This window comes from Prunus avium, chromosome 1, assembly GCF_965620075.1.
Source record: "Prunus avium chromosome 1, drPruAviu1.hap1.1, whole genome shotgun sequence".
NCBI classification, from domain to species: Eukaryota; Viridiplantae; Streptophyta; class Magnoliopsida; order Rosales; family Rosaceae; genus Prunus; species Prunus avium.
Window position 1 is genome coordinate 36038879 of NC_142284.1, and position 21616 is coordinate 36060494.

A 21616-nucleotide genomic window follows, 5' to 3' on the forward strand; every position below is an offset into this window, starting at 1 on the left:
CAAAACTTCTCCCCCCTTTTCCTTTTCTTTTTCTCTCTTCCTCTTTCTCTCTCTCTCTCTCTCTCTCTCTCTCATCTCCTCCCTAATTGTTTTAGGTAGAGAGACTAAGAGAGATATGAGCTAACCCCTCATTCCTCTTAAACGGCGTAAGAGGGAACCTTTCCCCCAAAACGCCGTTTACTTTCAACGTAAAATCACCATTAAGTCACGTGCGTTTACTCTTTTCCGTTTCAATTTTTATCGTTATTTATGCTCATGGCCTTGGAGCAACAGGTCAGCCTGAACCCCGTTGACGGCGAAACTAACGGCGTTGACGGCCGCCACCCCACGTCAGCGGAGACCGGAGATGACGCCAGCAAGGCGCCGAGGCTGCCACGCTGGACGCGGCAGGAGATTCTCGTCCTCATAAACGGGAAGAGGTACGCCGAGAGTCGGGGCGGGGGGCGGACCCCGAGGTCGGACTTCGGGTCGGGTCAGGCGGAGCCGAAATGGGCCGCGGTCTCGACGTACTGCAAGAAGCACGGGGTGAACCGGGGACCGGTCCAGTGCCGGAAGCGGTGGAGCAATTTGGCGGGGGACTTCAAGAAGATCAGGGAGTGGGAGGTGCAGAGGAAGGACGAAACGGAGTCGTTTTGGGTGATGAGGAACGACCTGAGGAGAGAGAGGAAGTTGCCGGGGTTTTTCGATAAGGAGGTTTATGATATAATGGAGGCGGTTCCGGGTGCTCCGATTTCGCTCGCTCTACCGGGTCCGAGCCGGGTGGAGTCCGAGGAGGTGAAGGAGGAGGGGATGGCTGAGGAGGCTGAGAACTTGTTTGATAGTATACAGAGGCCCACGGAGGACGGGTTGTTTTCCGACGATGAGTCGGGCCGGAGCCCTGATAAGGAAGTCCGGTTCAAGGAGGGTCCGGGGAGTACCACGGTGATTTCAGGTCCTTTTCCAATATCAGGTAATTCATAATTCAATTGACTCTAGCAACAGAAAAAAAAAAGATGTGAACTTTGGGTGGAAATTTCAAAATATGGTTACAAGTTGGCGCATTTCATTTGGGTTTTGTGGAATATCTTTGGTGTTTGAAATTTTTTATTTTTCGGTTGAAAAATAAGATTTTTGGGGAGTGAGTGATGAGTGATGGTACAGAGTTGGTGATAGAATTTCAAATGGGGACGTTAGCTGAGTCTTTTTCTTCAGTTGTTTTCTTATTGAAGGATGCTTTTTGGGGATTTGGTGAAGCAGGGCCTTGGTGGTGTCTGCTGTGCTCAAAAGTTATTATAATTTGTGGTGGGGTGGGGGTGGGGGTCAGGGTGGGGTGAAAAATCAAAGAGACTGTCTTTCTACGAATTTGGAGTCGTGGATTGGTTTAGTGCTCTTGAGGCTTGGGTTTTAGGGGGCAAATTGACAGGGAATGCGTATTTGTCTGTCTGTTGGAGACTGTTGCTGATCTTTCAAATGTCTTTTTGTTGTGTTATGATTAACAGAGAAGCAGTACAAACCAATACCTCAAGGATGCCAAGGACAAGGTACTGTTGTCTGCCTCAACCCTTTATATTACTGATTGTTTGCCATAAAAGAGAAAATTAGTAGATGAGTCGTAAAACTAATTATCATAGTTATGACTATGTTCTAAAACAATTGAAAATGAAATGACCATCTCATCAAACATCCTTGGATTAAATCTGAGATATATCTACATATATTGCCAATTTTTTGTCAACTTTGCCCATCACAATCTTTTGTTGTGGGTTGAATTGAACTTGCCCTAGAAGGCACTTACAATTTACAGGCTCAAATTCATGGTAGATACCCACTTTAACATATTATACTTGAACAAGAATATTTGAACAAATTTAAGGTATCTTCCATGTCAAAAGGAATATATCAGGGGCTGGTATTGAAAATCTGTCGTCATCTGCTTCCAAGTTTCTTTTCTTTAAGCTTTCCACCAAGAATCTGTTAAGAATATCATGCCAGGGATACAGTTTATCATCCTATTGAGCTTAGTTGAGGGTTTAATTGAACAAGTACTTAGTTTGAGTAACACTGGTAGATATGCCCCCAGAACTTAAGCTTTCCTACATTTCTAAGTTGAAATAATTCAAAGTTTAAAGTGGTGTCTAAATCCACCATAGTTCAGCATCTTGGCCGAATGTCTGGGTTGGGCGATTTCTAGATGGAAACTTTATGTGGTCAATTAACATTACCACCTGCAGGTGCAGCAGACCAAAAAGAGCCAGCTTCAATACCTGAGATTGGATCTACTTCTCAAGACCGGAAGCGGAAACGTTTTACAATAGATGTAGACGAGGAAACATCCAATATGCAGAATCAGTTGATTGATGTCATGGAAAGGAATGGCAAAGTGCTGTCTGACTATCTCCATGCTCAGAATTCCCATTCGCAACTCGATCGGGAGCAGAGGAAAGAGCATTCTGATAGCTTAATTGCTGTTCTTAATAAGCTTGCAGATGCTTTTATGAGAATCGCTGAGAAATTGTAGCAGACAAGCAACAACAAATCAGTGTACATAGACAAGTCATCTTCAAGACCCCATAGATGTTAGCAGAGGCTGAGAATTGGTGGATTAAATTTGATCATTCATATCGTGGGATGACAGCATTCAGTAGGGCATTTACAAATCACACCTGTTATTCCACTTTTTATTAAAATTTAATTTTCTTCTATTTGTCTTTTTGGTGTACGCCACCCTTGTGGCATATTGCCCCATTATATTTGTAGAGTCTATACACAGATAAGGTTTAGAAATTTCAAAGAGTTAGCACATTTCTGCTGCTTTTCTTTCATATATGCCCAGCTCACATGGAATTTTCATGTTAGAATGTCTTTGTGACTGTACAGACTCTTGATATCAATAAAAAGCATACTTAGTTATTTGGGACCTCTACTTGTCTTTGTCATTAAAACATTGCATTCCAATACATCAAGTATAATTACGGTATAATTTTTTTGAGACAACATTATAAATTTCCGTCTGACATATTTGAAATGCAATATTTAGTGCATTGTGGTAAATAAATCGAATCCCTCCTCTTCAATGGATTGTATCCAAGGCCTTAAATGTGATTTAACATCAAAATAAGGTAAACAAAGCATATGTACAGCCTTATACAGTGAACTTGAATTTCATAATGAAATATGAAATCGAAACGGGAATGGGAAAAATTCCATACACACCAATTCAGTGAGATTGATATTTGAAACGAAAACCTTATCAAATGAAGCATTCTTACACACTCTCATACACTATGTTGGATAACCCATAATTTCACAAAGGTTAAGTCATGAGGGTACTTGATTATGTGGTTTTAAGTTGACGAAACATTGATCAGGAGAAACCAGTAAAAACAAATCAAACAAAGAAATTTCAACCCAGCAATGCAGACTATCTGAATCTCAGAAAACATCAAGAATCGGACTCATCCGATATTGATTTGGTTCGATACTTCCGACCAGGTGTCTCTAAACAACCACTAAAATCTGCTGGGTTTGGTGCCGACCCTTCTTCCTCCACTGCACTATCTTCACTTTGGACTTCAACAGCTGCAATGCCAACAGGGAAGCTTGCTCGGTTTAAGGACTGCTTGCTGTCATCTTCATTGTCTTGCTTCATATTGTTGATATCGTTTACTGCATTACCATCTCCTGTCTTTTTCTTTGAAACAAAGGTCACAGACTTGGGCAGTTGAGCTGAAGCATCCTCCATCTCTGATCTTGAATCTGTATTTGAACTCTTAGGCTGACTAAGGTAGTCCATACAAGCTCGGGTGTTGCCATCTTCATCAACTTCAGTTGTTGTATCAAAGCTATACCGTGTATACTTGGAAGGATTCACTAAATAATCAGGAACCCCAGAAGCATTTGGAGCCAACCCAGAACCATTGTCTGAATCCATTCCATTTACATCAGAAGAGCCCATATCAAAGTCTTCAAGTATTTCTGGTGACTCTTCAGAATCACAATGAGTTACACAACCAGGATTAAACCTGACACGTTTCTGCGCCTTCACAACCGAGGTATTGTCTTTCCTTTTCAATATAGACTTTGGCTGGCCACCATCTTCAGGTGATTTAACAAGCTGCTCTTTAACTTGTGAAGCAGAAGCCACAGGAGAATTCAATTTTCCAGCTTCAGCATCATCCTCTTTCAGCCTAAGTCTTGCAGCCAGAAAATTGGCACGTGGATCTTTATTGCTACCATGAAGCACATTGTGAGAATTTAAATAAGACCCATGATGGGTAACCTCATTCATGAACAATCGGTCACCAAGACCTTCTGTGCCCGCAGCCACTTTGTCATATTCATCTTCCTCTTCCTGCAACCAGTAGGAAACAATTTAGAGGACCATAATAATAGTTTAAAGAGAAAGAATATTAATTGGATAGTTTCTTGAATCAATTAGCAAAAAAGTACAAGAATTCCAACATATTCTTCTGATTGGGACCAAGTTCTAGTGTTCTTGACCAAAATACACGAAACCCATTACAAAATAAAGCACTTAGGCTATCAATTTCCATAAATAATGTATGTGTGAGTGTGACAATTACTTCTTATAGCTCAATTTTTCTAATGAATTATCAAATATCTTTAAAAATAAAATAAAAAACTAACCTCGTAATCCAGAGTGGGATCCAAGCCTATCGAAGCTCTGATTCCCCATTCGTCTTCCAAAAACGACGATGAACACGGCGTTTGGTCCCTGTCAGATGAGTCGGCGTCCGTACCGCGTCTCCATTCTCTGCGCTCGACCTCGTCGCCGGTGACGGACCAGGGAGAGGATTGCACTTGCAGAGACGAAGTGGTCGAGGTCGACGAAGGGAGCGATCCGAAAACCTTCTCTGCCCGGACTCTGAAGCTGTCGTCCATCGATTTTGAGGATTTGATTCTGTATCTGTGTAAGAATTTCACTATTTTGAGGCTTTTATGCAACCATAACCCGTTATCATATGGGAAACGGAGGAGGCAAAAGGCACCGCCCCCTGAATTTTTTAATTCTTGTTTCTTTTCCTGGTCTTTCCTGGTTTGGGCCAGATGAGATATATTGGATTGGCTCCTTGGAGACCTTGTTCATCTAATGGGCCCAAAAGGTTTAATTTGATCCTCAAAACTAGGCTTGGATATTTAAACTGCCAAATCAACGTACCGACCCAACTGGATCGGTTGGTTCGGTTTTTTAACTTTTTATTTGTTAAGAATCGAATTAAATCAGCCAAGTTGGTCCAATTTACGATTCAAAGAATCTCACAATGTCGTTTCGAACGAAACGAACTGACTTTCATAAATGACCCAAAAATTGGTGCCAAGGGAAGTCAAACCACATTCATCGGTACCATGAGATATGCAAGCGAGCCCTTAATGCATGTAAGACTCGCAAAACACATGATACTACTTCATTGAATAAGAATTGTGTCCTGGTTTTATATTTTTCCAAATAATCCTAGTTGAATAAGGAATGTGTCGTATAAAAACACTTTCATCTAGAGTTTGGGTGAACAATTAGGATTTGGACTGCACTGCACATATAAGAGCAAGTCCAGCGGACAGCCTAGCCCAAGGCTGGGGGAAAAAAAAAAAAAGGTTGTTCCAGCTGACAGCCCAGGCCTGGGGGAGGTGTGGGACCCACCAACTCGGGCTGGCCCGAAGGCAGCTTCCGCCCGAGGTCCAAAACGAGGGCGGTGACGTCACGCTCAACGTCAGGCTGACGTCAAGCACGCGGGGTCAACCTCTGGAAGCCACGTGGCACGCCCCAGCGCTCCGATTTGCTTCTACAGCCTTCATCCAATGGCTGGCGTTTTTTCAGCAATAAAATTATGAAAAAAAATTGAAATTTTTAAATAAAAAATACTTTAAAATTCTGATTTTTTTTCCTATAAATACCCTTCACTTTCAACACCAATTCTCATACATTTTATTCTACTTCTACTATTACTCAACATTTTATTCACTCTTCACTCAACATTTTCATCTCTTTCACCTTGTATTTTTATTTCTTATTTTTATGGCTTCTTCTATTGAAATTCATCCGAAATTTGAACTCAAAAATCTTATCCAGAAATTTTATCCGATTATGAATAGTCTTGACATATAGGAACCCGGAAATCTTATCCGAAAATATTATCCAAATTAATTATTGAGGTAAAAAAATTTGTGAAAAAAACAAAAAAATGAATAGTAATTGCCCTTAGCCATGGCAACGGGTGGAAACACAAAATATACTATTTGCAAGGGCAACCACTATTCACATGAATAGTGGCTGCTCTAGCTCCCCCCTTGCCATGGCTAAGGGCAAATGGGTGGAGTTGCTCTAAGAGTCTCCAATACCTATCCTGCTTCTTTGCCTGTAAGCAATTCGAATTCCAAGTAAGCAAGCGTGGCGATTTCATAAGCAGACATGTCCCGATGAGGCTCTCCTGCCAACCTCTGCAACGACCCTTGTGCAAAATTCAATATGTGCAATGATATTTTTTATGGGCCCCTATAGTCCAATGAGACGAGCAACAAAAGTAAAGACGTGCAACAGTTAGGATCTTAATTAGCTAAAAAGTACTCCAACGAGAAAGGACAGTAGAAATGGAAATATTTTTGCCACTTTAACCCAAGATATATGCTTATCAACCTTCTTAATACTAGACACGTGTTGAAAATAGTGATGAGCATACACCTTGGGTTAGAAAGTGATGAGCAAAAATGCAGCTGATCAAATGTGATTTAACAGCAAAAGAAGCTAAATGGATGGAGATTCTACCTATGCATGAAATGATACTATACCTTAATTGTTATCACTACTAGACTCACTAAACCTTAGGGTTTAAGGAGATTAGGGGTTTGGGTTTGAAACCTAAACAGTAGTCACTAAACCTTGATTCTGTCATGAAATATATAAAAACCAAGCATTCTCACACAAATGCACAGGCTGATATCCACACACAATTGCAATCGGATTATAATATTTGAAAAGAAAACTTCCACGGGATGAATCAAGCAAGCATTCTCAACAACAATTGTCTTTGTCTGATAACCCATACATATATAATTCCACAAATAAAGCTCTAGGGAAGGGAACAGAGTTAAGTCTTAAGTGGCACAACACACAAAAACAGGGCTCATAGGCCAACACAAATGAAAACATTGATTTTGTTAATTATGATGACAACGCATGATATAAGTTTTGAAATTTCTAACCAACCCAGAAGCTTGTTTGGTTAACCAAAACATTGAGAGAGTTTAATTTCCAAAATCATGTTATAAGCTCTGTATATACAATCCTTGGGCAACCCAACTCCAAGAAGCTTGTTTTGAAAAAAGAAAAAGAAAAGAAAAACACAAAACAGCTAAGGAAACTCCAAAATAAATAATCTAAGGGTTGCCACTGTCAATGCCCTTGATCTTTGCTTGCAGATATTGCATCCCACTGCCAGCACCTGATTAGAGCAAGGGATGGACATTGCCTCTTGCAAAAACCATAATAAGTAACGGTATTAAAGCCACCAACCAGTTCAAATGGGCGTCGACGTCCCCGGCCTTCACTTGCATCTGCAGGAGCTTCTCCACCAACTCTCTAGCTAGCAGCTGATTGCCTCGAACTTGTCCGATTCCGGCTTCTGTAGGGAACCGGAGGAGAAGGTGGTAAGTAGACGATACTCCCCGCAGTGCGCTTAACCCCGGTATGCCAAAAATGGCGTCGTATGCTGCAAAGGAGTAGCTCACATGCACCCAGAAGTCCACCATGACCGTGCTCGATCTCGGCTCGTCCCCAATCGTCACCGGGAGAGCTATTATCCCCAAAAACGACTTAGGGTCTACATAATCACGGGGAATCTCCACCTTCTCCACGTCTCTCTCTGTAAAACCTAATCGCTTTAAAGCGTGGAAGAAAAGAACGTTGGCTGAAGCGCCGTTGGCCACGAGAATCTTGTCCAGTCTTGTAGAGTTTGCGACGGTCATGGAGACCACAAGGCGGTCGTGGTGAGGTACTTCAATTCCCCTGAGGTCTTCGTCCGTGAAGGTGATTGTGTTGCTCTGTGGGCCGTCGTTGTCGCTTTGTTTTCCATGGAGCACCGGAAGCTTGCATAAAAATAATGAAAGGGAGAGTAGAAAAAGAAGTGTTTCGGCCTCCTTCTTCATGTCTGCTGACGAATTCAAAATGTGCTGCCGGGACCACTGGCCATTGAAATGGAGAGAAAAATGTGCGGCCAGGACCACTGGCCCCTTTGAGTGTTCTTTATAAAGGACTCACAAAGAGAAGCCCTAAATTTTGGCACGAGCGAACCGCGTGGGTCGTCCGTCGAACGAACGACGCCCAACTGCACGTCCGTACAGGGCGTTTTGAAGTTTGATCGTGCAAACTGCAGGAGGATAAAGCAAAAAACCGCGCCTAATTAATTGGAATATTTGAGTTTTATATCTTTTTCCTGCGCAGTTTTTTGGTAATTTTGAGATTTGGGCTTCTGATTTAGAGTATGTAGTCCGCAAACAACAGACTTAATAGGCCCAAATATTTCTTTTTGTTTTTTGGACGATGGGCCCAAATATTTCTTTGTTCTTCTCCGATGGCGCTAACAAAAATTGGAGTCTAAAGTCAATGTAACGACACTTTTTTTTTTCTTCCAGGAAAATCAAAATTTATTAAAAGGAAGTACTGGAGGTCCAAATATATTAGTAAATCAATTTTGGTCATTTATTTTCGTGGATAACATATAGTTAGTAACTTTTTGTGTTACATATGTCCACCATTGTAATTTATAGGTGATGTGACTGATACCGACTGGACAAGGTCTTACTAATGAAATATCTTTTATATTACTGATTGTATACAATTATGTGTTTATTTAATATGTGATCGAAGAGATACAAACGTAATTGTATAAGATTGAGTTCAGTGAGAGAGAAGACTATTGAATAGTATTCATGCATGGGCGGATCTACGTGTGGGCTAAAATGGGCTCCAACCCAGTACTAAATTTTTAGATTATTCAACTTAGGCTAAGTTGTCTACGGCTAAACTAGGTAAATCAAAAATTAGCCCACCTCTGTATGTAGAAATAAGTCCACCTCTGTATAAATCCCAATCGTTGGATTAACTAGAATCCATGTGATGCAACTTTGGAGCCCGTGTGATGCATTTTTATAATAAAAATAAATACTTTTTCATAATAAAAATAAATACTTTTTCATATAATAAATGTTGTTGATATGTGGTCATGTTGGCCTCATCACCTCCCAAAGCAAGGCCGCGTGTGCTACATAAAGGTAAATATAATATATTGTTTAGTATAAAGATAAATGATAATTTCTTCTTTGTTATGCTCCATTTTGTCTGTTGCAACTCATTGTTTTCCTTTAAATTGCTTTTTTTAATTTATGAAAACAATTAAATTGTTCATTGGAGATTGAAGATACAAATATAAGCATGAGGTTCTGGTTTTTTTCTATGAACCTTTTTCTTTATAATTTTATTTTTGTTGCTACAATCTTTCTTCACCTCAATCCATATTGTTATAATGGTATTATAGCCCATCTCAATAATTTTATAATTTCTCATATCTTTCTTTCAATTTCTACTTTCTAAAGCTTCGTTATGCAATTTGGGCACGAAGCCTTTACTAAAATTTTGAACTTATCAATTTCTCTGAGATTCTTTTGTGTTCTTTTCTGAATTTATGGTTCTTTTAAGTTACTTTTGCTTCCAAAAACTTGGCTTATCTGATGATGTTATGATGGTTAACCATAATTATATGGGGGAAAAACACAACCACCGTTATAATAGATATCCCAAAAAAAAAATTTAGCCCATTCCTATAAAAATTCCTAGCCATTGAATTCATGCAAAGCCAAGATCATATTGCCATAACACATCTAGGTGATTTACCATACAAAGGGCCAATTTAGGTTCAATGGACATATTATATATTCTTCAAATCCAAATATATTAGAGTCAGTTCCTTCCGATATATTATCGCTGCTATATAGTGGTCTTAAGTGAAACTATAATGACAACTGGGTTGCTGGATTTTCAGCTAAATTATATGGTATATTGGTGAAGTTCTATGTGCTGAGTTGTGGGCACTGTTGAATTGTTTAAAGTTAGCCTTGAGCCTTAACATTGATAGTGTAATTTCTAAGATCATGTTATAAGTTCTATTGTATACAATTGTTGGGCACACCAACTCCAAGAACCTTGAGATGGTTTTGAAAAACGAAATACAAAACAAATAGGCTAAATTGTAGCAATGGTCCCTAAACTATACCCCTAGTTATATTTTCGTCCCTAAACTCCCAAAATAGTTGCTGTCATCCTCGAATTATCAGTTAATTAGCTAAAAGCACTTCAATTAGAAAGGGCAGTAGAAATGCTAGCTTCATGATCATGAAGATGAAGCCTTAATTTGTCTCTCCTTGGACATTGAGAGTGAAATAAACAGATACCAAATCAAGTAGCTGATCATCTACAGCCTTAATGTGATTAAACAGCAAGAGAGAAGCTAAATGGATGGAGATTCTACCTATGCATTAGATGATGCATGCTACCTTTGTATCACTACTATAGACTCACTAAACCTTAGGGTTTAAGGAGAGTAGGGGTTTGGGGTTGAAACCCAACCAATAGTCACTAAACCTTGATTCTGTCATGAAATATATAAAAACCAAGAGTAGGAAGAATCCAACATGCACAAGCATCCACACACAAATGAAATGAGATTAATATTTGAAAAGAAAAACTTCCACAGGATCAAGAAAGCATTCTCAACAAACTATTGTCTGATAACCCATATATAATTCCACAAATAAAGCTCTAGGGAACATAGTTAAGTCGTAAGTGGCACAATACACAAAAACAGGGTTCACAAAAAAGCAGGGTTTAGGCCAACACAAATGAAAACATTGATTTAGTTAATTAAGATGACAACATATGATATGAGTTTTGAAATTTCTAACCAACCAAGAAAGTGTGTTTTTGTAACTTCATAACAGAGTTATGGTCTTTCCACCTTGACTGATTTGGTTCCAGCGGTTCCTTGAGAGGCCTTGCGCTCTGCAAGTTCCTGGAGAGCCTTCTCACACTCTCTAGCCTTCTTCTGATCTCCTCTGACTTCTCCAACTCCAGCATCTGTATGGAAGCGGAGAAAAAGATGGTATGTTGATATAATTGCTTCCAATGCTTTCAGCCCTCTGTATCCAAAGATGATGTCATACACTGAAGGACAGTCCACAACCATAAAATCCACCATGAATGTACGGACTCTTGGGGGCCTATCACCAGCTGTGACAGGGAGAGTGATTGTTCCAATACTTTCAGTCTTTTCCCCATAGTTTCCCATAACAGTCTGTTTAACGGGAAGAATATCGTTCCGGCTGAGCCCCAAGACTTTCTCCAGAGTGGAAAGGTAAAGAAGACAAGGTCCAAAGCCAGAGGAGACAAAGATCTTGTCCACCTTAGCGTTTGCCACCATCATGGAAACAACAAGTGCATCGTTGTGAGGGAGTTCAACTCCCTTCAAGTCCTCATCTGAAAACGTTATGCCGTCGAAATCTACTTCACTAAAATGCTTAGAACCAGACATGATCACCTGCTTCTTGAAATGAAAAATACCATATCTAAGACCAAGATGTACACACTAAAATTCTCCTAGATGAAAAACCATGATCAAAATAGGCATCAAATTCTAAGACTGAGAGCAAAACTCACACGGTTCCAAAACACCACGGTTATATTTTATCTGACAATATAGAGCTAATACAGAGGCATAAATTAAACTGGTTAATAGCAAAGAAGCTGCATAGTATTTTCATACCTTGGGAGCTTGAGCTTGAGCTTGCCTGCAGTGATGAAAAAAATGGAGAGAAAAATATGCCGCCAGGGCCACTGGCCCTTGAAAGTTCTTTATAAAGGACTCACAAAGCCCTAAAATTTGGCACGAGCTAACCGTGTGGGTCGTGCTTGTTGTTCAATGCCCGTCGAACGAACGACACCCAACTGCACGTCCGTACAGGGCGTTTTGAAGTTTGATCGTGCAAACTGCAGGATAAAGCAAAGAACCGCGCCTTCTGGAATATTTTAGTTTTATATCTAAATTCTAAAGGAGTTTATACTCTATAGGCCTAGTTCTTTTGATGGGCCCTACAGTCCAATAACAACAGACTTAACGAGCCCAAATATTTTTGCCATTTTTCGATAGTGCTAACAAATATGGTCAGTTATCTGTCGGATTTAAACTAACAGTTGCGCCAATAGCAATTGTAAGTGAAATTGTAGTACTAGAATGAGGCTTTGTTCTCTCTCCTCCCTCCAAAACGTCCCCTCCAAATAATAGTTCGCTTTTTTCAATTATAAGGCCTTTATTTTTTTATTTTTTTATCTCCTTTGATATTCTCTTTGAGAAAGAACACTGAAGAGCGCCCCTCTAATTCCCTTTTTTCTTTTCAGTTTTTTGGCTTGCTCATTCAGGGGAAACAAACCAATCTATTCTCCTAAATAGCGCATGTACTAGTACTACTGTAATTTGATTTTATATTTTCATCTTTGTGGTTTGGTCTTTTTGGTCCGAACATTCGTCAATTCTTGAGCAACGTCAAAACTGGCTTTGAGTTGGAAACTGGTGACCGCGACCTTTATGGTTCAGTTTTCTTGGTTTTGAAATCCTTGAGCATGATCAAAACTGGGGTTGAGGAAGTCAAAACTTTTTGGGGTTGACGTTTAGATCTAAATGGGTGACATTGTCATTTTTTGAAATTTTGAAGTTCGAAATTACTTACGAGGTAAGTGATATATTGTATTTGTCAATTTTAGTATTGGGCATTAGCACGAGTTACATTAGTTTTTTAAATAGAGATTGACCAATTAAAAAAGAGTCATTGCATTTATGACTCTCTAGAGTATAATTGAAGTTTAAATTTTATAGAGAGCTCCTAAAATAACTTTTATATGTTTTTAGCTAAAATTTAACTAAAAAATAAAGAGCATAATTGTGGATGCTCTAAAGCGTCATATTTCAATTCATATGATGTAGAAAGATAACAGACTACAAAATCCCTCACCATAGCAATCTCAGTATATATTGATTCGATCAAATTTCAAAAACTTAATTAATTAATGAACACAACAACATATACCGGGTTATTCTCTTCAGTCACCCGTTAAAGTTATGGAATTAAATTGATAGGCTGGAAGGTAGTATGGGGCTGCTAAAGTTGCAATGCATATATCTGAGAGCAAAGCATCTAGGCTGGGTTTTTTTTCAACTAAAATCATGACCAACTTATATATACAAAATCAAAAATTAATTATATATATATATATATATGATTTCGAATTAAGAGATAATTAATAAACAAACTTGATAGTTGGAGAAAATAACTGCATAATGTCGCTTTATATCAAAAGTTGGGATTACAACGTTAGTCAATGTGTCGAGCAAATGCTTGTCTTCTAGTTTTTCCTTCAATAGTTTATGTAAATACATCATATTTGGGTCCTCCTAAATGTTTCAAATAATGTGCGATATTGACGAAAAGAGAGCTGTTGTACAAGGAATATGGTATGCATACGAAAAGTACATAATACAACAATGTGGTCTCTATGTGAACAATTAACTGTACCTAGATTGGGGGGAACTTTTAGGGCCGTGTTCGAGATAAAAAGAGAGGTTATCTTCAGCAATATACAAGGGACGATTATTTCATTTGTGGTCGTAAGCATGGCTGCCACAAGACCACCTGTGCTCGCCCCTGCAACCACATGAAAATAATCTGCGAGTCTTACATGCTTACCATCCAGCTTTGGCATATAGCCAACAAGTAAAGCAAAAATTAGTCGTGTTAGATACACCAACTGTGAGAAGTGCGGCAAACTTTCTAGCTAGGAGTAGCACCACGTGATGATGTGACTAATCCACTCATATTGTAATAGGCATATTTATTTATCTATACTATATGCTCCATAACATATAAATCTTGTGTTACACATGTCAGTATATTATATCCTAGAACGTCTTATAGCATGCTATCAACTAACAAAAATACAAATTAGACTAATATATTTTAATGAATGAAACATTGTTTGGTCAACAAAGTCTGGTACCACTACTACAAAAATTGAAATAGACGACGGGGAAACGCCGTCGTATTTTTCTTTTTCAAATCGTCGTTAAATCGACAGTCGTCTTTTTGAAAGTCAAACTACGACGGTAATTCACCGTCGTCTATTATATGTAAAAACGACGGTTTTTAAAAGAACCGTCGTCTATTATATGTAAAAACGACGGTTTATAAAAGAACCGTCGTCTATTACATGTAAAGGCGACACTTTTTCTGAAAAAACCGTCGTTATTGAATGTAAAGACGACACTTTTTTTTGTAGAACCGTCGTCTATTAAATATAAAGACGACACTTTTTCTGAAAAAACCGTCGTCTATTTAATGTAAAGACGACACTTTTTCTTAAAAAACCGTCGTCTATTTAAATGTAAAGACGACACTTTTTCTGAAAAAACCGTCGTCTATTTAATGTAAAGACAACACTTTTTCTGGAAAAACCGTCGTCTATTTAAATGTAAGGACGACACTTTTTCTGAAAAAACCGTCGTCTATTTAAATGTAAAGATGACACTTTTTCTGAAAAAACCGTGGTTTATTATATCCAAAGACGTCTATTAAATCTAAAAAAGACGGTTTTGTTCCAAAAAATCACCGTTTATTATCTGTAAAAATGATGTACTAATTTCATTTTAGATATCCTAAAAAATTATTTCTTTCATAAAACTTGAAGATTCAATTGTAATTACATTGTTTACCAATCTTGATTCCTACTATATCCATACAAAATACCATATTTATAACATTATAACCTATAATTACAAAATACCATATCCAAAGCATTAACCTATGGTTGTTGTATCTTCCACAATTTGTACTTGTTCTCCACATTCAGCTGTCATCTTGGAGTAGTGTTCTAAGTCATCTTGGTCAAATGGATCTTATATTCTTCTAAGTTGTCATCTTGGCCTTTGAGCTACACTTGATATAAGTTGCAGCACCTATTTGCCATGTCATCTTACCTGAGCAATCAAAAACCACAATAAGATTACATTATCTTGCTGTCATTTTAACTAACAAAAAATATGCATAAGCTTATGCAGGAAAAGTTCATTTGTAACACAATACAGAAGAACATTTTGACTAACTTAGAGTTTCTTTTGTGACGTGGATGGCGAGCTCACCAAGAGGGCGCGATGGAGATCTGTCATCGAACCTCAAGCGACATCGAAGACCAAATCTGATGTTCTAGGATTTTCCCATCTCGCAAGGTCTCTAGATATGTTTTGCAGGACATCGTCGTCGTTGACTATGAATATGGCGTCGATGGCGGCTAGTGATGACTGATTCGAAGAACGATGGCGTTGATGGCGTCGCTGCGTCGATGGCGTTGACGGCGTCGCTGCTTCGATGGCGTCGATGGCTGGTAGGTACGTATGAGGAGTAGAAAGGTGAGAGATGGAGTGTTTCAGATAGCTCAGGAGGGTTTCAAGAAGAGAGGAGCTCATGAGGTTTCAAGGAGGGAGAGATAAAGTTTTCAGAGACGGGGGAAAATCTGAAAATTTGTCGAGCGCGAATTCACTTAAGTGGCTTTTTTTTAGCGTGTTTTAAAAGACGACGCTTGTTAATGAGAGATAAGGTTTTCAAAGACGGGGGAAAATTTGAAAATCGAGCGCGAATTCACTTAAGCGGCCTTTTTTTAGCGTGTTTTAAAAGACGACGCTTTTTTATTAAAAAAAATCGTCATCTTTACATATAATAGACGACCCTTTTAAAAAAAAAACCGTCATCTTTACATATAATAGACGACCCTTTTCATAAAAAACCGTCGTCTTTACATAATCCGTCATTCGTTTGTTTTAAAATTAAGTCGTTTATTATGATTTACAACGTCTTTAATTTCTTAATGCCGACGTGTTTTGTGGGTTTTATTAATAATATTTTATTCTATTTAATTCGAAATATTCATAATAAATTTAAAATAAATCCAAAAAATGCAACGTCAACTCCTATGAAGTCATTGAGATATTTTCTTCCCCCTTAAGCTTTAAAAAATTAAGTTTGAGTTATACAAATTTAAAATTACCACCAAAAAGAAAAATATTTTCATGAGTCACAACATCACTTATACTTTAATGGTTTAGGGTTTAGGGTTTAGGGGGATAAAGGTTTATTTTTGGGGTTTAGGGTTTATGGTTAATATATATTAGGCCGTAAAACCATAATCCCTTTTCTAAAATTATTTAAACATATATATATATATATATATATATATATATAATTTAGGGTTTATATTTTATGGTTTAGGGTTTAGGGTTTAGGGTATAGATGTAATAAGCGTCATGTTTATTTATATTGTTAACGACGGTTTTTTTGTTTTCCGTCGATGATTATCGAAGAGCGCATTTCTAAACCATGATTTCTTTAAAATGACGTTGTACACACATAAAAACGTCATAGTTTTTTAAAAAGCGACGTAAAAGGTTTTTCAAACGACGCTATTTTTCAAACCGTCGTCTTTACATATAATAGACAACCCTTTTTATTAAAAAACCGTCGTCTTTACTTTATAATAGACGACCCTTTTTATAAAAAACCGTCGTCTTTACATATAATAGACGACCCTTTTTTATAAAAAAAACCGTCGTCTTTATATATAATAGACGACCCTTTTTATAAAAAAAACCGTCGTCTTTACATATAATAGACGACCCTTTTTATAAAAAAACCGTCGTCTTTACTTATAATAGACGACCCTTTTTATAAAAAAACCGTCGTCTTTACTTCATAATAGACGACCCTTTTTATATGAAAACCGTCGTCTTTACATATAATAGACGACCCTTTTTATAAAAAACCGTCGTCTTTACTTCATAATAGACGACCTTTTTTATATGAAAACCGTCGTCTTTACATATAATAGACGACCCTTTTTATATGAAAACCGTCGTCTTTACTTCATAATAGACGACCTTTTTTATATGAAAACCGTCGTCTTTACATATAATAGACGACCCTTTTTATATGAAAACCGTCGTCTTTACCTCATAATAGACGACCCTTTTTATAAAAAAACCGTCATCTTTACATATAATAGACGACAGTTCTTTCAAAACAACCATGTCTTTACCAAAAAAAGGACACTTGATTTTTAAAAGACGACGCTTGTCATACCTGCTGTCGTTGTTTTTTGGTCATATTTTAACTCTAAAGAAAAGCTTTTTAATAAAACGACGCTTTTTTATTTGTGTGCGTCGTTATAAAAAAATTCTCAACAGTATCTCCATTTTTTAGTTGTTTAAGTCACTTATCCACGACAGTTTTTTGTTACCATCGTCTTTTTAAAAACAACGACGGTTTTTTGTTCTACCGTCGTCTTTTTCTGGTCGTCTTTTGCCCTTTTTGTAGTAGTGTACTCTATATTGCTCATAATTAATAATCTTGCTAAACATATATAGAGTTCTGATTTTGATCTTTTTACCTGAAGCTCAGACTCTAGGAACTTGAGTAATCCCTCTTATTCCACCTCTCTTTCTTTCTCAATGTTGCCATGTATCTCTTTCTCTCTCGCTCATTCAACTCTCTCTCCTCCAATGCATATCCAGAGGTTCTAGGTATTGATTTTAACTTTATTTTCGTTTCGGTGTAATTTGGGGTTGAATCTTGGTGAGTTTTACTCGATCTATTAAGTTTTATATGGTTCATGTTTTTATTTTTTTTAGATGCTCTTGATTTGGGGGTGCTAGGTATTGTTATTATACATACATATATAGTCCCCCTTCTATTGAGGGATCAATCAAATAATTTTATTTGGAGACACCTTTTAGGGTCCCCACCGTCTATTTTTCAAGTATTTATTCATAGATCATCCTTGCAAAAAATCATTAAGGAATTTAGTTAGGACCAACAAAATAGACGAACGGTGCTTTAAGCAAAGACTATAATAACAACCATCTAATTGAGTGGTTAAATGATTTCGACTTTAAGTTATTTTCGTAGAAATTATCTTATTTGAGGGATCTCCCAACTGAAGCTCTTTGTGTGTGTGTGTGTGTGTGTGTGTGTGTATATATATATATAGTCCCCTTCTATTGAGGGATCCCTCAATTAATTTTATTTTAGGGACACCCTTTAGGGTCCCCTATGAATTTTTTTTCAACAATCCAAACCATCTATTTTTTAAGTCTACATTCATAGATCATTCTTGCAAAAAATTAGATAAATCGGAAACCGTTTCGACATCTAATTGTGTCCCTACAAAATCAATGAATACAGTGCTTCAAGAAAGTACTAAAATTTCAATAATTCAATGGAGTGGTCAAATGTTATCGGATTCAAGTGATTTTTTTGTAGAGATGATCTTTGAATGAATATCTACAAAATAGATGGTTTGGATTAGTGAAATACAATATGGAGTGGGCCCTACAAGGTGTCCCTCAATAAAAGCTCATTGTGACGTCCGAACATTATTACCATGCGGACTCCATGTATTTTTGACCACCCCTACCTCATTTTCTCTTTGTTTACAATGGTGCCAGCACAATAATAATGGGCAGACGTCCGCATGAGAGAATAAATGTGTGTGTATATATATATATATATTCAGTTTGTCTGATAATCTTCAATTAATACAATGGAAGGATCAAAATAAAGCTGGCATACTAATCCCAGCTTCAATTGACCAAGCATGGGGAGAAAGAATGCCCTCTTGTTGGCAGCAGGGGGGCTTCCACATAGGGGCAAGAGGGTCAATTGACCCCTACAAGCCTGGAATCCGCCATTGGAGGCGAAGATGTTGACCCTTGCAAATTGCCCACAAACTGCTTGATGAAATACTCAGAGGGCGCAGCACACCAGCACAGCAGATTACCTTATTTCCATTTTCAACATTTAAGTAAATGGTTTTGTCATTTTACTTTCATTTATTTTTATATTACTCCATTTACTTAAGTTTACAATGTAAATAAGGAAGTAACCCCCATTTGGATTCAAATAAAAATACTAGAAAATCAAATTCCCACCAAATCAAAATACGAAAAATCGGTTTTAGTGCAAAATACGATTTAGGCTAAAAATGATGGCTCATTGAGTCAATATATACTTCATACTAAAATCTCATAAAATCAAGTTTTCTTACACTTCAACACAAAAACCCTTCTATTACGTCTGATTTGCGTCATGGAAGGCATTTAATGACGCGGATCAGGCATCGTAACCCGCGTCTTTGAAAAGGGGGGTCATGGAAACTTTTTCAAAACACGACGTCTGTTTCGTGTCATGGAATGGGGTTTCAATGACAGGGATGGCGTGTCGTGGAAACTTTTTCAAAACACATCTGTTCTGCGTCCTGAAATGAGGTTTCAACTACGCAAATCGTGTGTCATCCTCTTGTCTCCATGACGCGAGCTCGATGTCATGGATGAGGTTTTGATGACGTCAATTAGGCATCATGAAGAATATGACGTTTTATTTGACGTTGTCTTTTAGGACTTTACATGACGCAGAGAACGCGTCATTGAACTTAACGACGTTCATAAGACATCATTGAAATATTTTTCATGACACAAATCAGACATCATATATATCTCTTTCATCATTTTAATTCTACAAAAAGAAATTAATATATAGAAGCAAAATTGAAGACATAAAGGCTAATATACTTAAATTAATATTACTCAAAATGATTCTATTACATCATGACATGTTTAAAAATTGTCTTTTAAGTTTAACTAATCCCACAAAGTCAATCCTATGAAGTTTGAGAAAATTTAATACTTGCACTGTCCAAAACAAAGTAGACATCCAAAAAGATGAGCCCCATGATAGTTTGAGAGGAAGTGATGCTTCATGTCCAAAAGAAGGTGTAAATGGTACAAAAATAATTACAACCACCATTACCTGCATTAAAACAAAAGATCAGAAATTGGGAATGAAGGTCTAGAAATTACAAGTATGCATGAATGAGAATGATCCAAGTGTGTAAATTCTTGGTCCAAATGGGAAATTTCATTGCATAGAAATGTCTTGCCAAACCAAATGCCAAATAAAACAAAAGGAATAAGAGAATCCAACAAAACTAATTTTAAGGACCAAAAATTCGTGAATGAAGTCTGACCAAGAACCCAGAAAAAGAAAGAAAAAAAAGATAAGAAAAAGGTTTAAGCACAGGGAGGGATGGCACAAGAGACTAAACAATGAGTTCACAAAGAATATATCTAACTTGCCCATTCTTTGTTTATTTGTGGTAACTTTTTTCTCACTGTCAAAGACATACTTCCAAACCTCAGCATACAACAGTATATGCTATCTTCTTCCTTAAGCTGATTTTTCGAGGTTCACTGCTAATCTTCTTCCTTAAGCAAACGACATGCTCAATGCTACAAAATAGATTTTAGATGCTCATGTTTGTCAACCTAAAGGCATGATATCTACTCTTTAAATTATTGATTTCCCTAAGCAACAAGTTAGGCATGGGTATCTACACTAACTCTTTTCATTCTTTAAGTGTTTAGCATGGTATCTACTAAGTTGCACTTTAAGAACGCATAACACAATGGAAATCGACAAACACACAACTCCTAGAATATGGTATCTATTCTAGTTATTCATGATGATTAGTTTCAAGAACTTATAACTAGTTCTTTTGTTACTCTCTCACAGGCACAAGACTCGGTCATCTAAATTTACCTATGTAACAAGCTCAATACACATCATGCATATGGTGATCAAGCATAAGATAACGTATGTAAAGAGTAAAATATAATTTGAAATTAATCAATTAAGCATCACAAAAGTAGTTTACAATAAATGCATATTGAAACCCTTAAAGAAACATGATTAGGGCTTCAATCAAACCCTAACTAAAGTACTTAGTTACCCATAATTTAAATAGACAGCAAGAACATACAAAACAGAAAATAAAAAGAGGAAGAAGATAGCTCTTTGATGATGTGTTGGTCAACCAGAGTGATTGGATGACGCCTTGACGTTCCTCCTTCCTTCCTAAGCCTTTAAGACCTTGGAACCTTGAAGGATGGAGGAGAATGGGATGGTGTGGCTGCCCTCTTCTTCTCCTTTCATTTTTTTATTTTTAAGACTCAAAAATCAGCTCCCTCTCGCACAGCAGCCGCCTTTTTTTTTTTTCTCAAAAAAGTTTGTTGCTCCTTGTATTCTCCATGTTTTTATTCAGACATATAAACGCTTGGGAAATAGGAATATTCCTCATTGGCCCAATTGATGTGATTTGGGCATCAAAACTTGGACTTCATAAAAGATTGCAGATTCTCGCGCAGCCCAAACTACATGTACTAAAACCACCATAACTTCCTCTAGAAAAATGATATTCACGAACCGTAAAATTCCCCAGAAAATAGACATCTGTAGCTTTCCAAGAATATGTGGCTCCGCTTCTAGTTCTTCCTGAGTCAGTACAGTATAATCCGTGAACTTGACTGATCTGCACAGGCCTTTCAAACTCAACTTTCTCTTTTTAGCTAATTTTCCACCATTTGCTTGTGATTGACTAACAAAGTAATAAAAGAATGTAAAACCTATATAAAAGAGTAAAACA

The 21616-nt window shown here is 37.5% G+C and overlaps 4 protein-coding genes across 5 annotated transcripts; 1 reads left to right on the top strand and 3 right to left on the bottom strand.

The window, feature by feature from the left end:
- LOC110764904 (Homeodomain-like superfamily protein) lies at nt 1–2889 on the top strand. 2 transcript variants are annotated; one of them, XM_021967951.2, is made up of 3 exons: nt 1–949; nt 1479–1520; nt 2220–2889. In XM_021967951.2, exons 1-3 carry the CDS (start codon nt 250–252, stop codon nt 2495–2497), a joined length of 1020 nt encoding a protein of 339 aa, XP_021823643.1. In that variant the 5' UTR covers nt 1–249; the 3' UTR covers nt 2498–2889. The 2 variants fall into 2 exon arrangements, with proteins under 2 accessions (XP_021823643.1, XP_021823642.1); XM_021967950.2 differs by having other exon boundaries at nt 4–949; nt 2211–2889.
- A 296-nt stretch (nt 2890–3185) lies between these two features.
- Nucleotides 3186–4995, bottom strand: LOC110764909 (uncharacterized). The gene is made up of 2 exons (XM_021967958.2): nt 4627–4995; nt 3186–4330 (listed from the first exon to the last, which is right to left on the bottom strand). Exons 1-2 carry the CDS (start codon nt 4879–4881, stop codon nt 3422–3424), a joined length of 1164 nt encoding a protein of 387 aa, XP_021823650.1. The 5' UTR covers nt 4882–4995; the 3' UTR covers nt 3186–3421.
- A 2082-nt stretch (nt 4996–7077) lies between these two features.
- LOC110764903 (uncharacterized) lies at nt 7078–8302 on the bottom strand. Its single transcript, XM_021967949.2, has one exon. It carries the CDS (start codon nt 8137–8139, stop codon nt 7441–7443), a length of 699 nt encoding a protein of 232 aa, XP_021823641.1. The 5' UTR covers nt 8140–8302; the 3' UTR covers nt 7078–7440.
- A 2467-nt stretch (nt 8303–10769) lies between these two features.
- LOC110764900 (uncharacterized) lies at nt 10770–11936 on the bottom strand. The gene is made up of 2 exons (XM_021967946.2): nt 11808–11936; nt 10770–11582 (listed from the first exon to the last, which is right to left on the bottom strand). The coding sequence occupies exon 2, from the start codon at nt 11574–11576 to the stop codon at nt 10989–10991; it is 588 nt and encodes a 195-aa protein (XP_021823638.2). The 5' UTR covers nt 11577–11582; nt 11808–11936; the 3' UTR covers nt 10770–10988.
- Between the last annotated feature and the right edge of the window lie 9680 nt (nt 11937–21616).

Bases quoted from the DNA above. Each gene is read 5' to 3' on its own strand.
- LOC110764904 (XM_021967950.2), top strand. From the start codon at position 250: ATGCTCATGGCCTTGGAGCAACAGGTCAGCCTGAACCCCGTTGACGGC. The intron at 950-1,478 runs GTAATTCATAAT...TATGATTAACAG, and splicing joins AGGTCCTTTTCCAATATCAG to AGAAGCAGTACAAACCAATA. The intron at 1,521-2,210 runs GTACTGTTGTCT...TACCACCTGCAG, and splicing joins TCAAGGATGCCAAGGACAAG to GTGCAGCAGACCAAAAAGAG.
- LOC110764909 (XM_021967958.2), bottom strand. From the start codon at position 4,881: ATGGACGACAGCTTCAGAGTCCGGGCAGAGAAGGTTTTCGGATCGCTC. The intron at 4,331-4,626 runs GTTAGTTTTTTA...TACTGGTTGCAG, and splicing joins ATCCCACTCTGGATTACGAG to GAAGAGGAAGATGAATATGA.
- LOC110764903 (XM_021967949.2), bottom strand. From the start codon at position 8,139: ATGAAGAAGGAGGCCGAAACACTTCTTTTTCTACTCTCCCTTTCATTA.
- LOC110764900 (XM_021967946.2), bottom strand. From the start codon at position 11,576: ATGTCTGGTTCTAAGCATTTTAGTGAAGTAGATTTCGACGGCATAACG.